Genomic DNA, 21,314 nt, shown 5'->3' on the forward strand with positions numbered 1-21,314 from the left:
AAAAAGGATCATTATGATTAAAGAGCATTATCTGGAAATTTTTGATAGATTCTGGCCTGATTATGTAGCCTAAAGTTAGATGTGACATTCAGCATCTCTTCCTTTCTGGGGCCTGTTCTCACCCGGGGGCCTTGTGATGCTCGTTGCCAGGCAGATTTATGAAACATCTCAACAGACGCTTACATTCCATATGTCACCATTTACACATTCCTGCTGGGGTCAAGGTGGGGAATGGCATGCGTGCTAATAGCTGCATTTCTCACGTGAACTTTCTCATAAACCCTTTTCTCAGTTCATTTTACTGATACATTATAATATGCTTTTATAAACAATGTCTTCAAGGTCATGAATGAATGCTTCCTAATTTCCATTTTTTTTTTAAAGGACTACAAGTCTAGTAAGGGCAACTAGAGGTTTCTTAACTTCACCCCCCTACACACACACACACACACACACACACACACACAGGCCAGAATTCCATCCAAACCACTCTAGAAGATTTCTAGGGAAAAGGACAATGCCTTTTCCAGTGATTCTAAGCTCTCACCTGCCTTAGGTCTTAAGAATACTATGTATGTGTTAATCATGCTTTTTTTTTTTTTTTGTCTTTTTAGGGCAGCACCCGCGGCATATGGGGGTTCCCAGGCTAGGGGTCCAATCAGAGCTATAGCTGTTGGCCTACGCCACAGCCACAGCAACTCGGGATCCAAGCCGTGACTATGACCTACACCACAGCTCATGGCAATGCCGGATCCTTAACCCACTGATCAAGGCCAGGGATAGAACCTGTGTCCTCATGGATGCTAGTCAGATTCATTTCCACTGAGCCATGACGGAAACTCCCAAACCATGCATTTTTTTAACTCTCATTCTGTTTGAAGTCCTAGAATAAGTGCTCTTTGGCCAGAAAATAGCCAACAAAATCGTTGAATCCAAATGGCCACCGTTGAGGCTGTTCGTCAATTCACTGGAAACCTCCCACGGAGTGTTTGCTTCTTGGCAAGGAGGCTGACCAGCATCAGTCTTCCTGTGCCTTCATTTTCTTTCTGACCTGAATGGTCAGCCAAGCTCTATCTTTGTTCCATTTGTCAAAACACCATTGTTCTCTCTCCTCCCTGTGGCAGTTTCATTTCTATTGTTAAAAAAAAAAAAATCAGAAGTCAAAGCAGCCTCGGATTGATAGACGCAGGTCTTAGTGACTGTGCCATCTGGTTTGTGGCCAATAGCCAGTCTCATCTTTGGTGTTCAACTGACTGTGGAAATCATCTCATGCCCAGCAACTTAGGCTCCACTGGGGGACTACAATCCACAAAACAATTTTTGTACCAATTTTTCTGTGCTGAGGCCACAATTTATTGGATGGTGGTTTCTATAACAGGGCAATCTCTTCTCCCAGCTATAGTATCTTCATGTAAAATAATAAGCTCATTAGAAATAAAACATATCATTTTTCTAAGAGAAATGTCTGATAAGTCTGCATTTCAGAAAGTCTGCAGCCCCAAGTTATTATTGAAAAGATACACAGTTTTGTCCTAACCTAGCCTATTTTATTTAACAGCAATTTTCATGGGAGGATAAGCTTACGGAGACATTTTTAGATCCTGAACAGAAATACTATGATTTTGGATGCTCCCACTATCGTGAATTATTTTTCTCCTCATCTCTAATGCTATTTGCCCAGAGAATGAACTTTAAAACAAAATTGAAAATGGATAAGCAATGAGATCCTGTTGTACAGCACAGGGAACTATATCCAGTCTCTTGGGATAGACCATAATGGAAAATAACGTAAGAAAGGGGAAATTATATATCTATATATATAAAACTGGGTCACTCTGCTGTACAGCAAAAATTGGCACAACATTGTAAATGTAAAGTATAATTTTATTATACTTTAATAAAAATTTAACTATAAAAAACAGAATTTAAAAGTCAATAGTTATGGTACATTGGGCTTTATATGCTACTTAAAGGAAAAGATTTCTTTGAAATGGGTAAGTCATTTTTTTCTGTCTCTATAAATTGTCATTCTAAAATAGCTGTTGAGGAGTTCCTGTTGTGATGCAATGGTTAACGAATCCAACTAGGAACCATGAGGTTTCGGGTTCGATCCCTGGCCTTGCTCAATAGGTTAAGGATCCAGCATTGCTGTGAGCTGTGGTGTAGGCTGGTGGCTACAGCTCCGACCCCTAGCCTGGGAACCTCCATATGCTGCGTGGCCCTAGAAAAGGCAAAAAGACAAAAAAAATATAATAATAAAATAAAATAAAATAGCTGTTGAGGCAATTTATTTAATAGATAGATTCATTTTTTTAAAAAACAAAGATTATTGAGAATTGAATTGGGCAGTTTGGGGGGTCCCTGAAGAGAAGTTCCTATCTACTTCCAGAGAGAAAAAGCTTACTTCATACATGGCCTCCAGAATCAGATGGCTTTGGATTTTTCAAAAGCAATGCTAGAAGCTAAAAGGCAAAGATCAATGTCTTCAAAATTCCAAAGGAAAATGATTTTCAATCGATCATTATATGGCCAGCCAAGTATCAGTCAAGAAAAGGCTAGAATCAAGTCATTTTCAGACATTTGAGCTCCCTCCAAAGTCCATCTCTGCCTTTCTTCACCCTCCCCTGGGCCCCAGGAGGCTGGCCTGAATCAGCTGCATCCATAGGCTCTCTTACCTTCCACTTCCTGTGGACCAATGGGTAGTACTGGCAGAGCTTGGAGGGAGAAAGAAGATGAGGTCAGGCTGCTTGTTTCCAGGCTCCCTCCAAATCAGCTCAGGTTGACTTCCTTATCCAAGGTCAACATTCCTGAAAGGTGGGCCTCTCCACTCTCCTCCACAACTTCAGTTTCTCTGGGTTCGGGGAACCACTCCCTCACTTGCCCCCTCTCTCAGCCCCAGAAATGGGAACAGGATCCCTGCCGTGGCCAGGACAAGGGGCCTCACCACCTCTTGTCAGTTTCCCTTAAACCTGCCCATATCTTTTTATTTTATTTTATTTTTGGCCTCCCCATGGCGTATGGAGTTCCTCAGGCCAGGGATCAGATCCAAGCTCCAGTTGCAACATATACCGCCTGCGGCAATGCTGAATCCTTAACCCACTGTACTGGGCCAGGGATCGAACAGGTGTCCCAATGCTCCAGAGATCCAATTCCACTGCACCACAGCAGGAACTTCCCATATTTCTAAAATAGACCCTTCATTAAACATTCCTCAATTACTCCATCTGAGTGGTCACTTGTTTCCTGCAGGACCCGACCCAAGCAGATGCCTAGATGATCAGTAGATGGTTTCACTCACTGCTTGACGGTAGTACAAATATGATGAATGTCTTCAGAATCATGTCAACCTGGAGAGGTATTCTAGCTCTGCCATCTTTTACCTGTGGGGCTTTGGACAAATGACAAGTTCTCTGTGCCTCATAGATAAAATGGGGATGTTTATTTGACTTTTCTCCCAGTTTCTGTGGCAATCAAATGAAATCATTCAGGAAAAATCTATTGCAGTCATTTAACAAGCACTCAATAAAAGGTAGTTGTTAGTATTTATTATTATCTTTGTGCCATTTCTAGTCTGCCAAGAGCTGCCCATTCTTTGAAGGGGCCAAATGACTCAAAGGGCAGGGATGCCAACCTTTGATGCCTCAAAGCTTCACCTGTGAATCCTGAAGGGGATGCACAAGGAAACTGAACAAAATGGGGAAGCCTGGTGCCCAGCCCTGAGGCGTGGTTTGGGTTGAGATGGCTGCTCTTGCTTTGGGGGCTGGACCCTGACCGGCAGGGTGGGACATCCTCTGGCAGCAGGCTCCAAGTTCCACCCACAGTCCTTAGTTCATGGTCACAGTGTTCTTTGCCAGAGATAAAGGGGAAACTGAAACCATGATGCATTTCTCAGAAGAGTTTCCATCCCAAGTACCTGACTGTGGATCCCTGGTTATCTTCCTAAGGCACTAAGCCAGGCCAAGCCGTTTTAGCTTTTGCAGTCTACCCTCTGCCTGAGACATTTAACCCCTCTCTCCTACCAATAGATGAGGAACTCCAGAAAGTTAACATTGATGGAGTTCTTTTAGCATAATTAGATGTTCCCAACTTGCTCCTATGAATGAAGCCATCTTCCTTTAAAAAAAAAAATTTTTTTTTTTTTTTTTTTTTGGCTACACCATGGCATGTAGAAGTTCCCAGGCCAGGGATCAAACCTGCACCACAGCAGTGACAAGGCCAGATCCTTAACTCTCTGAGCCACAAGAGAACCACCCCTCACAACTTCCTTTTAAAATCTGCAATATTCCTTTAGCTCAAGACTTAGGATTGTTTGTGTGAAAAGGGGTGTGAGAGGGAGAGGAGGTATAAATAGAAGCTCCTTTTTCAGGAGAGGTAAAAATGAGAAAGCTTAGCTCTGTGAATGTCAGAAATGTGCATATGTGTGTGTGTGTGCACACTCGTGAATAGCTATACATATATGAGCTTCTAGGTTTATAAAGGTGCATTTTCTTCTTCCTGTGACCACCAGAAACAGCCTAGTTCTGAGATCTTTTGAGAGCCACCTTGTTCAAAACCAGAGTGGATCCTCCTTTGCCTCTTGCTTTATTTAGACACAATATTCGTGTGCTCCTACATTCCGCCTCTGCCCCCATCCCATCCTGGGATATGAAAATTCAAATCTGCAGAGAGGAAGAGAGAGAAAGGGAGTGAGAGGAATGATGCAGGAGAGAGAAAAAAAAATCACCTTTCGATTCCTTGAAATAGCACACTCTTTTTGTAACTCCCTCACAGGGCATTGACCCGATTATTCACAAATTTAACAAAAAAAAATTAATTTCAGGGACACGGCCATTGTATGAAGCAGGGTATATGCCAGAATTCAATATAAACAGGAAGTGGGTGGGTCAGACTTTAGTTGATACTGTGTCGTGGAAACAGATTTTGTGGCAAAAGCAATTTATTTTTACTTCGTCCTGTGGATCTTGTCATGATTGGGCTAGGTGGACTCTGAGGATAAGTTCTATTCCAAAGACTGGTGCCTAAGTGGATCTTCTTTTTTTTTTTTTGGTCTTTTTAGGGTTGCACCTGAGACATACGGAAGTTCCCAGACTAGGGGTCAAATGGGAGTTGTAGCTGCTGGCCTGCACCACAGCCGCAGCAACGCCAGATCCTTAACCCACTGAGCGAGGCTAGGGATCAAATGCGTGTCCTCGTAGATATTAATTAGTCCGGCTTGCTACCGCTGAGCCACAATGGGAACTCCTGGACCTTCGACATTTAACCACTTCACTTCCTTCCAGAATTTGGAAGCCAAATGACGACTGTTGCTTCAGCCACACAATCTTCGAGACAGCCAGCACTGGTCCACCCAAATCTTCTGGCATCTCTTTTCTCATCTTGGACATGGTGATAATAACTGCTAATTAAAGTGGTTGATATGAGAAGTAGAGAGAACGCATGAGAGAGCCTAGGCACTTAATAAATGATGGCTGATAATAATAAATATTTTGAAAAGAGGAGGGGGAAGAGGAGGGAAGGAGGAGGAAAGCTAATTCTAATTACATAAAGAAGTCACGCGCAGGACCATCTGGGGAGCATAAGAATGATTTTATAGCACCCTTTAAAGAACTCTTATTCAACATTCTCTTAAATAAGCTTGCTAATTTTCCTGATGGGTAAATTTTTTTGGGTTTCCAAGCTTCAGCATTTTATTCAGTTTTAATTATACAATATTTCAGGTCTGACATCAAAAAGTGCATCATCTGTTTTTATCTTTCTCAGCCTCGTCCACATCCTTAGTTACTGTTGCCAGGTATCCTGGGGTCACCCAAAGTACTTTTGTACTAGAGACCTTTCAAAGTAAGCCAGTGCAGCAGTTTAGAAAACTTCTTGTTTGTGGACAAAAATACATTAAAATAACTAAGGGGGAGTGATTACTCTTTGGGATAATTATTTTTAATGCCTTACTGGACACGTTTGAAATGCTTTTCAGGTCCTTTGAGATTCAAATTAGGAGAAAAATCTTTGTTGTTTTGTTTTGCATCTTGGAACTTGATCTTTGGTAAATGTCTGTGATGTTTGCACATTGTGTAACACTCAACCCTCCCACCCCCCCCACCCCCCCGTCCCAAATGCTATCAGGATTTCATCAGCTTTAAATATGCAGCAGCAAGAGACACTGAAGAAAGAATTAATGGTTTCTTTGTGGCTTTCTGGTTCTCTTCCTTTGCCTATGCTACTAAATGCAGCTTTGAAAGAGGCTTGTGCTTTTGGGTTTGATGGCCAGTCAACCTCAGTTCAGTTCCAAACCAGAAGAGCTCCCCCTTGGGGTATCTTTGTGGCTAAACCTCTAGGAGGCACCACTGTCGAATTCAAGCCAAAAGATGCTGTCAGCATGTTAGGTATCTTGTCATGTCCTCCGTAAAATACAATGATGCTTTCATAATTTTAACAATTTTGCGGTCAGCTATTACTTTACAGACTCACCAGAGGCCCCTCTCTCTAAAATCTAATGAAGTGGCCTTTAGTTTCACTGATCAACATATGGGGGAGCTTAAGAGAATTCTTGGACTTGGTGTGAGTGAGGGTTGTTACAAAGACACTTCTTATAGATAGCACAAGTTTCAGGTCCTGTTTCCACTCTTATCAGGTCCTACAGCACAGTCAGACTGTGAGCAAGCTGAGAGCAAGGACTGTGTATCTCCAGGTCGGTTGCTGTGCCTGTAATAGGTCCTCCATAGATGCAGATGTATGAATGCTATTGCAGAAGGATGGCTGTCACTTCCCACCAGCTGGCCTTAGGCAAAACTCTGCCATTAACTAGCTGTGGGTAGGTCATGTAGTGTTTTATCTTAAAAACGAAGGGTAGGACTAGAGGTTTTTTAAAGTCTCTTGACACTGAAAGCTGCTGCAAACTGCTGTTTCACCCCAGAGGGAATTTATCTTACGTATCCCATGTGAAATGCGTGGCACCTGGAAAGGTGCTATATTGAGTTAGGAAAAAGCACATGAAGAACTTTTTAGAAAGTGATATTTAAATTCCTCTTGGCTCAAATGATCACTTAAAGCATATGCAACATTTCTTTTAAAATGAAGAAATCCAGCTGTCTCAAATATTCACATCTTTTGAAGATGGTTCTGTTGATGGAAGTCACAAGGTAACGGAGGTCTCTTCGGCATTCTCCGTGCAAGTGACCCATGGGAGATGAGCAGGAGAATTTTTTCTTTTTTAAATCTAGTCTCAAACACAGAGATGATCAAGGAGCAGCTATAACATTATAGATCCATTTGTGATAGACATAATTAGAACGGTGTTCAGTGCCTCCAATTGCCTTAAGGAAATGGGGCTAAATTGACTTAACAGATGTTCATGCTTCACCAATAATAATAATGATATTCTGTGTTTATTTGGAATAGGACTAAATTGTTTCTGCTGACTTCAAGGTCTCAGTGCAAAATTCTGGATTCAGATCCTGTGGATTTATCACACCCACTGGAGGACACTGGCTTTCCAAACCTCTGAATGGATTATCCTATTCCATTAGAGTGGGCTCATCCTTTCCAAAAGATAACATCTTGTTTCTCTGGGCTGGATTTCCCTTGACTTCTTTCAAAACACAATTCGTGAAAACAATGTGTGAGAACACATGACAATGGGAAGTACTCAGCGGGAATACTGCAATAAACATGTCAGGTATATAAACTAGCCGATACTATTTATTTGGTCCTTAAGAAGAAAGTATTGGGATACGATAAATTGCAATCATTTTTCAACATCTCAGATTTCGCCAGTAATGCATACATGTTGGCAGACCTTAGTGGATCGTGCTAATTTATTTGTAAATCATCAAAGGAAAGAATAAAATATATGACTCCAGGCAAGTGAATGGACTGGAAAACCAAATTGGGCAACAGCAATATTTTCTTTCGCCAGAAATAAACATGTCAACATGGTGAGGACGGTTTTGTCCCACTCCTGGCTGAACTTTGTGGGGTGAGATGGCTAATATCGAGGGACCCAGCTTTGTGGTCTTTTCTCACAAAGCGTTCCATGATTCAAGAAAAGGACAAACTGCAGTGTGACACGGCAAACTAGGTCAGGATAATATTTCTTAATGGCGATTCCTACAATGTTCTATTAATTACAGCAGCGGTTCAGAATTTTCTGTGCCTTGATAGGTTGTATTTTTAAGAGGCATCCATTTTTTAAAATTTAATGCGATATAAAACTGAGTTCCAAAGAATCTCTAATATGTAAGTGGTGAAAAATGAGGTGGGGGAGAGGAAGCCAAATATGTGCTTATCCGTATATGCAGCACGAGCCAGTATTCAAAAGATGATCTTTGTGAACATAAAAGTTTATGCTGCCTTTGATTTGTGTGGTTTAAAAAAAAAAAAATAACCACACTAGCAGTGTTTAGGGATCTTGAGGCATAACATCAAAACAGAAACTCTCTGCCCTAAATGTGCATGTATTCTCTGGCTTTCTCTCTTATTTGCTCCACATGGATTCTCCTTCTTTTCTAACTGAATTAGTTTACCTACAGTTCCCTTTGTGGATGACATCCCTACAACATATCTTACCTGTTCTTACCTGCCTGTTTTTGTTCCTACCATTTCTTTCTTTATCCCTTCCTTCCTTTTTATACTTGCACCTGCGGCATATGGAAGTTCTCAGGCTGGGTGTCAAATGGGAGCCAGGCTATGCCATAGCCATGGCAACATCGGATCTGAGCTCCCTCTGGGACCTATGCCAATACTTGGCCCACTGAGCGAGGTCAGGGATCGAACCTACATCCTTATGGACACTACGTTGGGTTCTTGACACTATGTTGGGTTTTTAACCCACTGAGCCACATTAGGAACTGGTGAAATGGCGGCTTTTCTTGAGGCTGGGGAGAGGTGTCCTCCGGCTCCCCTTGGGAGTAGGGGGGGAGGGTCCTAGTTCAAGGGCCCTTCCTCCTTTTCACCCCAGCTAGAAATGAAGATCTCTCCTAATACCCTAGGACAGGGCAGGGTTTCTCAACCTCAGCACTATTGATAATTTAGGCTGGATGATTTTCCCTTGTCTGGGAATGCCGGTGAGTGTTCAGCAGCATCCCTGGCCCCTACCCACTAGATGCCTATAGCAAGCACCCACCTTCTTACTCCCACCAAGCTGTGACAGTTACTGATGTCCCTAGACATTGCCAGAGGTCTACCCTCCCACCCCCCGCCCTGGGTGGTGGTGGTGGGGCGGGGGAGAGACACATCCTTTCAGTTCGCCATTGCCGTATAGTTCTCACCAAATAAGATCACAGTTTCTGGAGAACAAGGACCAGGTCCTTAGCAGTGTTTCAGTTCATGTTCAGAGTTATGTGATGATTAATGAATAAAGGCCATTTTGAAAAATTATCAGTTGGGAATTTCTGAAAATTGACACATTTGGTTAATTTGAATCGAGTCAGATCTTTAGAAAACTCTTAAAAAGGAGTATGTTATTGCCTCTCTCCTCTTAGAAAAAGCTTTAGAGAACTGTAATTTTTTTCATTTTTAAAAATTTTATTGAAGTGTAGTTGTTTTACCATGTTGTGTTAATTTCTGTTGTACAGCCAAGTGATTCAGTTAAATGTATACACATAGCCGTTCTTTTTCAGGTTATTTTTCCCACATGGGAAAACACTAAGGATGGGTACACACACACTACTGTGTGTGGAAAGGATGGTCAACAGGGACCTGCTGTATAGCACAGGGAACTCTACTCCATATCCTGTGATAACCTATATAGAATTATGATTTTAATACACCATTGGGTTGAAATGAGAAACCACCAGTCAGAGAATGTTTCTTCATCTTTTGAAACATAATTGTTAAAGTTACCAACCACTGCTGATGATTCTTACAGAAAAGTGAGGTAGGTTCCTCCAAAGTTCAGTGCTAGAAAAGTTTGTCTCTTTTGAAAAGTTGGATTTCTTCCTTCTCTTGCACAAGGAGATATGCAACTCCTTTTATTTTTCTTTTTGACCTGGCTATCCGGAAGCTCAGCGCTAAGATGTATGTTCAATTACACTAACTATCTCCACTCCTTCATTTCTAGAATTAATCCAATCTTTCTTTCTCACTAGCTCCATTTAACTCTTCTCTTTCACCTTTGTTCTAATGGCTTTCTTAAATCTGTGTTTTTATAAAATAAAATTTGAAGCCAGTGGAATCCTTATCATTTATCATCAAACCAGGATGCTTTGGGGACTAAAGGAAAGCAATTAATAATTAAGCTGGGACAACAGCTTAAACTTAGGCGGTCCTGGGCAAAATCAAAATGTGGTGTCATTCTAGAAATAAATAATAAATATAGCAGATAACAACAATTACTCCATTCCCAGGTTGGGGATAATTAAAGATAAACATGTACTCTAAATAGAGATTCAGATTTATGTGCTTCTTATTTATCATGTGTCAATCTGTTGATTAAAGTTTAATATTTATTATCTCTTGGGAAAATTTGTAATTAGCCTCTGTATAAGTAGAGAAAAAAATCCTAAGGCCTTCTCAAATGTATTTAATTTCTACCAAAGGGGAGAGGGGGATCTTTTAGATCTGGAACAGTGATCACAATAGTTTCATTTCATTGTGATTTATGGAGACTTGGAATAAATGCACTATTGACCAGTATCAGATTTCTAATGACTCTTATCTTGTTTTTCCTAAGCAACTTCTCATAAACTTTTGTAATATCTTGAGCAGCCAGCTGATACTATGTTCAAGCCTGTTTACAGAGCTATTAATAAATGCTATGTGGCAGCTTCAGGAAGAGAGTCAAACTGCTTTTTCTCTTCATTGGCTGAAAACAGTTTCCTGCTTATTTTGAAAAACATAGGATTACCAAAATCCTTGATATATGCTAGATATTCTGCAGAGAAACCTGGTGTGAAGATAAATGGGATTCTAACTTTTAACCTAACAGCTCATGGTCAAAAAGGAAACATTGTCAATGCCTTGATTGCAAAGTCTTTCAGGTATCAAAGAGTGGGATTTCAGTGTGGTATAGGGTAGTCGGAAGGAAGAAGGGTATTCATCTTTGTGTGTGCTCAGAATCATGCTGCAAATTCTTGCTCGCTGACCTGTCTTTTGAAGTCAGTTCATATTCTCTGATTGGACAAATTAAAATTTTAATTTCTGCCATTTATTGATTTCCAACTACATGTCAGGCACCATGTAGACACTTTTTACAAGTATTCCATTAATTTGTTCTCAAAACAACTCTGTGAGGTGAAGGTATTATTTGTCCTATTTTACAGTATGAAAATTAAGGCTCAGAGAGAATACGGAAGTTGCTCAAAGTAAAACAGAAAATAAGTAGCAGAGGAGGATTTAAACCCCAGCCGTCTGATTCCTAAGCCAAATTTTTTATACTATTCTGTACTTCACAGAGTAAGAAGCTATTGGTGTAAAAACATAAGGCCCACCTCTGAGCCCAGGAAAAGGTATTTCTACCGGAGAAGAGTAACAGTAACACCCACAGAGCACTCACTCTATGCCAACTATTGTTCTGAAAGTTTATCTGTCTCTCATTTAATTCTCACAACAAGCTCAAGAGAAAGGCCCTGTGCTCACTTTACAAATGAAGAAACAAGAGAGTAAGTGATGCACCCCAGTGCTCCCCAAAGCACTCCTTTCCACAGTTAGTTCCCATGTTACAGATCATCCCAGTGGTCCTGTGCAGTCCCCAGCACTCTACAGTTTTCAGATCACCCTGTGTGCTTTATTTCATTGTTCTCATCATCCTACTTTTCCAGATAAGGGCCCTGAGCTTAAATTATCTCCCCAAGGACATGGTCATTGGCAGAAAGAGGATTTGAACCCAGGTGTTTTTTGTTTTAGCTAGCTCAGGATTCTTTACTCTGAACCAGCCTGAATACCTGAAATGTAGGGAAGAATGCAATCCTATGCTTTTCAAGCTGATATATTAGCACTGAGCCTTCTGTATTGAAAGCAGATTTGGAAGTGAAAGCCACATATTTCCTTGTTTTTCCTTGTTTCGGGGACCAGGTATAGGACAAGACAGCTTCACTTTATTTTAAAGTGGCAACAGCCTTGCTTAAAATCAGCCTTTAAGGGTTTCCTTTCCTGCCATTCCCCCTGATCCAACAAGAACAAAGATTGCTACATTTTCTTAACTCACACTAATATGAACTCTAAGTCTAGAAGTCATCAGTAAATTATAAGCAAAAACAAACAAATCAAGGCTGTATGTTATTATAGATAACAGTCCACCATTTATCGAGTGCTTCCATGAGCTAAAAAATTTATCTGCCTTACCTCTTCTAGTTCTCACAACTTGAACTGATACTGTTATTTTTACCTTGAACAGAAGAAAACCAAATTTTTCATAGTTTAAGTAACTTTCAGTCACTCAGCCAGTGCTAGCAACTTTAACCCAGCTCTACCTAAACTGATTGCATAAAGTCCACTGATTCCTAAAAGCTGCCTTGTAGGCAGAGATTTATCTGAACCGAGCATTCCAAATCCTTTGAACCGTCCCTGAATCCCTGCATTTTGACAAGAGGGTGGGGTACTTACTAAACACAATATAATGTGGCAGTGTGGGTCCAAGGGGGAGTGAAGTTCAGGCCACACTTTGCTCGCATTCCCATCTCACCTTAAGTCCTCTGCTCCAGCAGGCCTCCTACTCCTTTACAGCAGTTACGCTATCTGAAAGCATCTGACTTGTGTCTTGTAGTTTGTCTGCCATCCTTACTGGAATGTAAGCCCCACAGGAGCAAAGCAGAGCCTGTCCCCATGCTGCTGTAGTCCCAGTCCATGCTACAATGCCTGGCACGAATAGTTGCTGCATGGTGAATGACTGAATGGAAATGAAAGGATAAGGACGCCACTGCTAAAAAAGGAGAGGACTATTCCCTTTCTCTGATAATCTTGACTAAAAAAAAAAAACCTTCAGAGCAATCATTTCTAAAAGGCAAAAAAATGCCCTGCCTTGCCAAGATTTACTGAGAACTGTGGTCATGAGCTTTGCGAGCTGTTTTTCAACATTTTTTTCTGATTTTTGTCTCGGTGGGAATTCTGGCAACTCCCCTTACTCCCCCACCCTTTCTCTCCCAGTCCACCTCTAGTGAATACACATCCTTCTTCTACCGACCAGCTGCACATCCGGGTTCGCAGACGAAGGCCCAGGTGGATCTTCACTAATGGCTCATCCGTTATCTGTATAAAGAGCCAGTGCTTTTCTAAGATTTTTTTTTTTAAAGCTAAATTAACCTTTGGAGGAAAAAAAAATGTATCCTATGGAAAGCCATGCCTTTTTCTCTTTCTTTTCTTATTCCTGTGCTTCCCAGCAAACATATTTTTTAAAATGTCTACTGAATATTCCAAATGCAAACGATTCAGATTCTTCCTTTCTGCCACACTTTTGGAGCAGGACCGTGCTAACAGGCTGCTCTACAGAATATTCCCTTCCTGCCCTGCCACGGCCCCCATATTCCTAACTTAACATTTGGATATTTTTTACAACATATATTCAATTTGAAAGATAATACTGATACCTTGTTTAATGCGAACATTTATACACCAGGACCCTGGCAGGGGACTGACTTCACTGGGATACTTTCCGCTTAATACATCTGAATGATTTATATCTCCTTTTGTCTAAGCATTTATGCTAATAAATTTAACAGATTCCCCAGTACTGCCTGGTCCTTCGTTTTCTTGGGGGGGGGGTGTCAAAGTGAGAGGAAAATAATGTGTTACTAAAGAAAGAAGGAAGAAAATGGCACAACCAATTTAGAACAAAAAATTACCACAGAAGTAAAATTTCTTGATTACAGTTAAGGTGTAGTGAGAGTCAAAAAGAAAAGTTCCTAGATCTAGATAGATTTCTATAATTAAGCCGTTTCTCAAAGGCAAAATCACAAAAGTGACAAAACATTTAGCAACCTAATTTACCGAGGAATGTTTTGGTCCTATATAATTAAATCCAACACTGAGAAAAAAAACTGACAACTATTAAACTGAGTGCAGTCAGGAGAGGGAAAGGGGATAAGATAAAATCCAACCTATAAAAGATATTCCATTATCTTTTATAGGTTAAAAAACACAAAAGAAATACTTGGAAACAATCTTCTAAAATGGGAAGATTTTAAGATTGTACGGGGAAATTTTTTTTTTTTTTTTTTTTACAGGTGCAGAATAAGTTGGGTTTTTTCTCTCTCTCTCTCTGTTTTTTTTCTTTTTCCCATTTTTTTCTCCTGTTGTTTGTAAAGTTGAATCTGGGGTCAGGAGTTCTAATTGTAACCTCAGACTGGAATTCCAGATGGTGCGCTCAGGACTGGAAGCAACTCTCAGCTCATCAATTTCATGGGCCTGCGTATCTGCTCTAGCCACGGCCCGGCCTCCATCCCCACTGTGGCATTAATGCAGAACAAATTGAGACATATCCTCTATATAATTAGTTCCAGAATTTAAAAAGATTTACGGTATAATAATGGAGGCAGCGCTGCGGAATCCTTTCACTGGGGACTCCCTCGGAGCTCGGGGACCATCTCGCGGTGGCATCAGAACAGACGGGTGACCCTGCCGGTTCCAGGCACTGCGAGCCGGGAGAAAGGGGAAATTTTGCTCTGAGCACCTGGTAGGGCATAGGGGTCCTGAGCCTATAAACCAACCCGGTCGGAGAACCGAGTTTGAATTGCAGATAGGGCATTGCCCAAAAGGCCAATTACTTTTCAAAGAAACAGACGAAGCTGGGTGTGGACTATAACTAAAGTCCTTCTCTCTCTCTTTTTTAATTTAAATAAATGAAGCTACAATTTCTACCGCCTGCGCGGGGATGGAAACCAGCCTAAGCGCCAGCCCAGAGGCCCGGGGTAGGCAGATTGCTGAGAGCTGGAGTCCGCGGGGAGAGGAGGCGCAGCGGTCAGGCACGCGGAGCTCCAGCACCGGCCTCCACGCTAGGCGCTAGCGCTGGTTCCTCTTGGGCGGCGGGCGGTCCCCCACTCCGCTGTCTGCGGCCCTAAGCGCGGGCAGGCAGCCCCAGCCCTTGACAGATCGCAGCGCTTCGCTGTGTTTATTCAGTTGTCGGCGGCCACGGGGTGACGCCCGGAGCTCATCTCGGGAGTATGCGCTGGTCCCTGGGGCCGCGGCCTCAGGGCCGGGGTGGACGCTTGGTCAGAGGCAGTTGATAGAGCCTGGGTCAAATTGGGGGGGGGGGGGTTAGAGGACCTCACTGCCCCTTCCTACCCAGCCTCGATTTTTTTGATCTTGCAATAATTAAGCCCCTTCCAGACTAGGATGAGCTTTACCAATGATACCAAAGCCAAATGGGTTTCCAGAGTCTCTCTCTTCCTTTTCTTGACTCCCCATTACATTAGCTGTAAAGAGGCAGAGGAGTGGTGAATTAGGCCCAGAAAGAGACCTGGGCTTCAGCTGGGTTTTGCCACTAATTTTTAGGTGTCCTTGAACAATAATAGTAACAAAAATTGTAACATTTACTGAGGGCATAGGCCAACACTATTTTCTGTCTAATCCTCAGGACCCCTTGAGGTGGGTAATAGTATCTCATTATTCCATGTAATCACTAAGGAAACTGAGGCTCTTAAGGCTGCTGGTTACCTGGTGGAGCTGATTACTTTCTCTGGCCACCAACCCTTTGCTCTTAACCTGCACACCGCACTCCACAGCAGCCTATCCGCCCTCTGCCTGGGCCTCAGTTTCCTTCTCTGTAGGAATTTCCCATTGGTAGAAATTTCCAGCTCTGGCAATCGATTCAGACCAGATCCTCTGCCAGAGGTCTCAGCGCTATGGAGGTTGCAAGGTGGATGAGGGAACGGAGCGGCCAGGTCTCTGCAGCCCTCACTACCCCGGAGGGCGGACTTTAAGCCACAGGAGGTGCAGCAGAGCGCCCTATCTGATGGGGCGGGTAGAAGCAGGGTGGACCTCCTTTCTGGCCAGACTGTCTGCCCCTCGGCCCACCTCAGGGCGCCAAGACCAACGTACCGGGAGCGTCCCCTTGGGTAACCACAAAGCGCTTGTACAGAAAGTTACGGGGGGGGGGGGCACCCAGTGAGCTTAACAGTTTGCCAATTCCAGAGGGCTGATCGGGGCGCCTGAACTCCGGGGCATGGGGATGGGCGGGGGACGTTTACAGACCTCTTCTTGGGTGAGGCCCTCTGACTGCCTTGGCTTGGGACGCACAGCACTTACTTCAGCACCCCACGGCATGCAGGGAACTCCTCCCACCGCTTTGGACTACAAGGTCGGGGCGAGGAGGTACCCCAGAGTTGAAATGGGGATCACATCACTGCTCCTCTCTCTTTCAAGGATTCTCAAACAACAAAAGGCGGGTGAGAGAGAAATCTTAAATTTCCTAGGCCCTCCTTTCCTCTCCTTCACTCTACCCCAGGCAAAAACTTTTTTTCTTTTCTTTCTTTCTTCTTCTTTTTTAAATCAGAGAGTAAAACGCCTATGCCCTATCTGGGATTCAAAACGACAAAACCTCACAGTCAAGTCATCCTCCTCCAAATAGTCAAAAAAAAAGAAAAAACTTGAAAAGGGGGATTTTAAAAATATCTCGAGCTTTTTCGTTTAGAAATAGAAATCCCTGGCTTTTCATAAAGGGCTCGCCTTCCCCTTGTAGCCCTTGAATGAGTCATAGTTAAGAAAAACGACTTCGAGGTAGAAATAAAAGTGGACGGTGTGAGACAGGGGTCTGGGGCGTCCTAGTGGCAACTTGGCTTGAGAAGTTTTATCTCGCGGGCCCTTTCCCCATCAAAAAGCCAAAGCGCACGTGCCCTCCGCCCGGCCCCAGCAGGTTTAGAGTCGCAGCGTGCAGGAGAGGAGAGGGCGGCCCACTGGGAGTGTATGGGGAGCAGGAGCTGGCCTGGAGAGCCTTTTCATTTCTTTAGGGGGGGAAAAAAAAAAGAAAGAAAAAGAAACAAAGAAAAAGTTTCAGAGTGTTGACAAAGCTAAGTCAGGCACCAAAGAAGCACAGAGGAGTGTCCATCACCGCGAAAGTGGTCTGGCGGTGAAGCACGTGTTCCCAACCTTTGCCCTCAGTCTTCCGCGCCTCCAGGACGAGCGACCCCAAGAGGAGGGAATTGTGTTTATTTAGCGTTTAGTTCTGAGCCCGCACACGCTTCGGGTCCGCAGCCGGAACTCCTAGCTACCCTTTACTCAACGCAAATTAACGAAGACCAAAATGTAAAAAACGGAGAGTAAGTCAAGGCTTTTTAAAACGCGCGACTTCTTTCTAACACTGCAACTACCTTGACTGTTGCTTAACGTCGGCTTGGCTGAAAAGCTTTGGACTCCATTCCCGGCAAGACTCGAGTAAGAGGCCCGCCCTTCCCGCCCCAAGCTCCTGTCAGTCCCAGGCTGAGCAGTCGCCGCCTCCTTCTGGGGTTTTCAGGGAGCGACGCCCCTGAAACGCACTCCAATCCAGGTTCCCAGAGCTTCTCCTTACCTCGGGTCTGTTCCCCGATAGAAGCCGACTATTTTGGAAGAACCAAATAAAGAAAACAAAACCCCAGATACCTGCTCTGGGGCTCAGGACTCTCAAAGAATTGTCTAGGTGGAGAGAGGAATCCGATTTGGTAGTGCCAGGCACGGGGACCTTCCAACGGTGTGAACTCTGCTTTGGACCGGGGCTGCTGTAGGCTCTCCTTGTCGGCCCCCTAACCTGGCTTGTGCATCCTAGTCATCCAGAGTGGCACTCCCGACTGCAGTAAGCGGAGGCAGAGCTCAGCGGGAGTGGCTCTGGGAACCAACTAGTCCTTCGGGCTTTGTATCTAAACCTTCCTCATTCTCTACTCTCCACACTCGGCGTCAGGAATCAGCGTTTCCTTAGGGTTTTCCTTCCTTGCAAACTAGCCGCTGTTTTCCTTTCTTCACTTAGAAAAATTAGTTACTCCTCGCTAGAAAAGGGAGATTAAGTGATGCGGCGACTGATTTTAGGTAAGTGGCAACCGCCTTTCTTTGGGCACAAACTTCACCATGTCACCAACTACCGGACGTTGGAAATACGCCCCGCCCCGTATATCACAACTGATGCAAGCTCCAGGTCACCCACGTTCGCCTTGCGTTTGGCCTCTGGAATCCACAAGGAGCCACCTTGCTCCCTAGTGACCCCGAGAGATTACGGTTACCACTCCAACCCGACGGCTCTAGGAGCAATAGTTGGATTCGCCGGCGCAAGGCAGGGGAATCCACCTCTTTGAAGTCACAGAAAGTTCTCTGCGTTTTCCTTAAGTTCCCGCCCTCGTGGAGCCCCCGGCTCCTCCCTCCAGCCCTCCCTCACTGATTAGCAACCCCATCCCCACCCCCGTCACACAGAGATGCACAGGGGACATTCACTGCTCACCTGGAGGGTCTCGCCAGTGCCCCGAGGCACCCACACTCGCGAAGGCCGAGAGGGGAGGTGGAGGGAGGACCGTGTCTCACAGGCCAGCGGAGAACGCGTGGCGGGTAGGAGAGGAGGGTGCCTCTGAGAGGGACCCTCCCTCGGGCCCGCCCCCCCCCCTCCCCACTACGAAGACGCCCCCAAGGAGTCGCGCGCCCAGCCTGGATCGGCTAGGGTAGCGGTGTGAATGGAGCGGCCGACACTCCTGACTCCTCCTCCTCCCCCGCTGCCGGCCCCTCTTATTTGAGCTTTGAGAAGCTGGAGGCAGCCAGGCAGCTGGGGTAGGGAGTTCAAGGCAGCGCCCACACCCGGGGGCTCTCGCAACTCGACCGCCTATCCGCTCCGCACTTCCCGCCCTCCCTCCCACTCATTCACCCACCCACCCAGAGCCGGGACGGCAGCCCAGGAGCCGGGCCCCGCCGCCTCCTCACCGCGATCCTGGACTTCCTCCTGCCACAAGAGCCGGCGTCCACGTGTGCCCCGGAGCCGGCGCCTTCGCACTCGCTCCGCTCCGGGCCTGGGTGCCTTCAGCAGCCCGAGCAGCTGGGGAGCCGGGGCCCGGGAAGCATCTGGGCCAAGTTAGGCGCGGCGGAGTCGAGCTCGGAGCGTCTGCAAAGCCGGAGGGGCCGCGCAGCGTCCGGTGCTGAGCCACAGCAAATGGGCTCCGACGTGCGGGACCTGAACGCACTGCTGCCAGCGGTACCCTCGCTGGGTGGCGGCGGCGGTTGTGCCCTGCCGGTGAGCGGCGCTGCGCAGTGGGCGCCGGTGCTGGACTTTGCTCCCCCAGGCGCCTCGGCTTACGGTTCCTTGGGCGGTCCTGCGCCGCCGCCGGCTCCGCCGCCACCACCCCCGCCGCCGCCGCCGCCCCACTCCTTCATCAAACAAGAGCCGAGCTGGGGCGGCGCGGAGCCGCACGAGGAGCAGTGCTTGAGCGCCTTCACTGTCCATTTCTCGGGCCAATTCACCGGCACAGCTGGAGCCTGTCGCTACGGACCCTTCGGTCCTCCTCCGCCCAGCCAGGCATCCTCTGGCCAGGCCAGGATGTTCCCCAACGCGCCCTACCTGCCCAGCTGCCTCGAGAGCCAGCCCGCTATTCGCAACCAGGGTAAGGAGGCTGGGGAGCGCCCCCTACACGCGGGGCGGTAGCGACTGGGTTGCGACCGCGCGCCGGCACTCCCCTGTGCTGCTCCTTCCGTGACCCCAATTCTTATCCAGCTGCCTATCCTAGGGCAGTGAGGGTAGAGGATGCAGCAGCTGGGGGAGAGGAGGCCCAGGAGAGGCAGTCCTTGGCATGGGCCCTTGACATCTTTCAGAGTGGGGAACCGAACTCTTCGCATGAGGCGGGAGGTTATCTGGGACCCCGCAGACCCGGGGAGATTCTAAGACTATTCGTCGTGGTAATGGGAAGCGGGAACCAGTGCAATATGTGGCTCTGCCTCGGGGGAGGATGTTTTGTTGCTCAAAACACCATCAAACTTGCCAGTCATTGGACTTTTTAGATATTTAGACTCTGGATTTGGAGTGGGACCAGCTCAGGGTGAACAATCTATCCAGGGGCCACACTAGCCCTTAAGACGATGTTGGTGCATATTAGAAACACAAGTACCTTGGAGCACTAGAATGAGCAAATTAATGAACTAGCGACTGAATAGAGGCTTTTCTGGACCCATGTCCGTGTCCGCGTTTGGCTCCAGGCTCTGGTAGTATAGAGGTGGATCTCTCCCGGACTTCAGCTCAAGTCTTGGCCACACGGGCTCCAGGGAAGCTCTGGAAGAGAACCCCTTTTATCCGATTCCGAGCTCTCCTCTCCGGGATCCCGTCCTACCACAGGCAATAGAATGAGGCCCAGGCGTCTGCCTGACTTTCAGCCCCCCTCAGGAACCTCCTTGTTGTCTACTGCGGGGCTTAGCTGGCGAAAGACTTTTTTTGCAAGCCTTGGAGGTTAGAACAAGGACAGGTTTATTTATTTCCATTTTCAGTCATGGTACATCGAGGGACACAGTAGTTTTCTCATTCCCAGCAGGCACCCACTCTCTTTTCTTTCTCAGGGACCAGAACGGAACCAATCAACCTCAGTATTTTGATTTCTAAATTTATTCTACTTAGGCTTTTGCATTTTTGTAAGCCTAAAACCAATTCGGGTTGATTCGATATGTTAGGAAGTGCTTTAAGATACGCAAGAGCGGATGCTTTTTCTGGAGCAGAAATTCTCGCGGGCCTAGGGACTGGGATGTTTCTGGAATGCGTGGGTTGGGAAGAGCAGAGTGTGTACAGCTTGCAGGAGGTTCCGGGGGCTTCCAAGCCACAAGAAGGGCCCTGTTCTTCCCGCCTTCGCGGACACAGTCTGAACGTGCTTATCTTGAGGCTTTTCCTACCTTAGCCCAGCCCCAAGCACCTGGCCCCTCAGAAGTCCTGGCGAAACTGAAACCGCTCTCCTCTCCTCGTTGGGGGAATCTGGGATCCGTGTCTATTGAAGAACCTCTAGCCCACCCACGAAATTCCTCCACCCTAGGTCTTTTGTAAACGATACTAGTTTCGTATTAAAGGTATTGGAAAAAGCTCAGTGTCAATTGCAGAAGCTCTAGTTCTCTGATGGTGCCACCTTCAATTAGCAGGCTGGTGTTACCTTTGGCAAATCTCCAGGTCTGTTTCCCCATGGGTAAGAGGAGATCCCAGACAGGACATCTTGGTCTTTGAGTCTGACTCCACATTCTATACCGCAGAAACAGAGGTCCGACCTTTCCCCAGCTTGGGATTCTAAATACAGAAGGCAGCGACCACCTAAACTTGACTGGACCGAGACTGACAGGCAGGTGTGTGATGTGAGTTTCTGTGTGGACATGTGCTATTTGGAGACACTTGAGAAGCCATTTGATCTAAGTACCCCCAATGCAAAATACTACCATTATCATATTTGAGCCCTTCTAGGATCTGTGGGGTTATTGGA

General features: G+C 45.6%; 1 protein-coding gene and 1 long non-coding RNA gene across 10 annotated transcripts in view; one reads left to right on the forward strand and one right to left on the reverse strand.

The window, feature by feature from the left end:
* Positions 1-18,471, reverse strand: part of LOC125125266 (uncharacterized) — a 100,798-nt gene extending 82,327 nt beyond the window's left edge. For 2 of the 7 annotated variants that reach the window (XR_007134391.1, XR_007134393.1), the window contains exon 1: positions 18,329-18,471. This is a non-coding gene — a long non-coding RNA (uncharacterized LOC125125266). Of the gene's footprint in view, positions 1-12,616; positions 12,780-14,446; positions 14,561-17,502; positions 17,884-18,328 lie in introns of those variants that run through there. The other 5 variants (XR_007134388.1, XR_007134389.1, XR_007134394.1 and 2 more) reach the window with 5 other exon arrangements.
* Positions 18,472-18,478: 7 nt separating this feature from the next.
* WT1 (WT1 transcription factor) overlaps positions 18,479-21,314 on the forward strand; it is a 44,840-nt gene continuing 42,004 nt past the window's right edge. For 2 of the 3 annotated variants that reach the window (XM_047776054.1, XM_047776055.1), the window contains exon 1: positions 18,479-19,472. In XM_047776054.1, the coding sequence (XP_047632010.1) occupies positions 19,025-19,472 (448 nt within the window). In that variant the 5' untranslated portion in view covers positions 18,479-19,024. The remainder of the gene's footprint in view (positions 19,473-21,314) is intronic. The other variant, XM_047776056.1, reaches the window with a different exon arrangement.

This window comes from Phacochoerus africanus, chromosome 4 (assembly GCF_016906955.1).
Source record: "Phacochoerus africanus isolate WHEZ1 chromosome 4, ROS_Pafr_v1, whole genome shotgun sequence".
In the NCBI taxonomy this organism is placed as follows: Eukaryota; Metazoa; Chordata; class Mammalia; order Artiodactyla; family Suidae; genus Phacochoerus; species Phacochoerus africanus.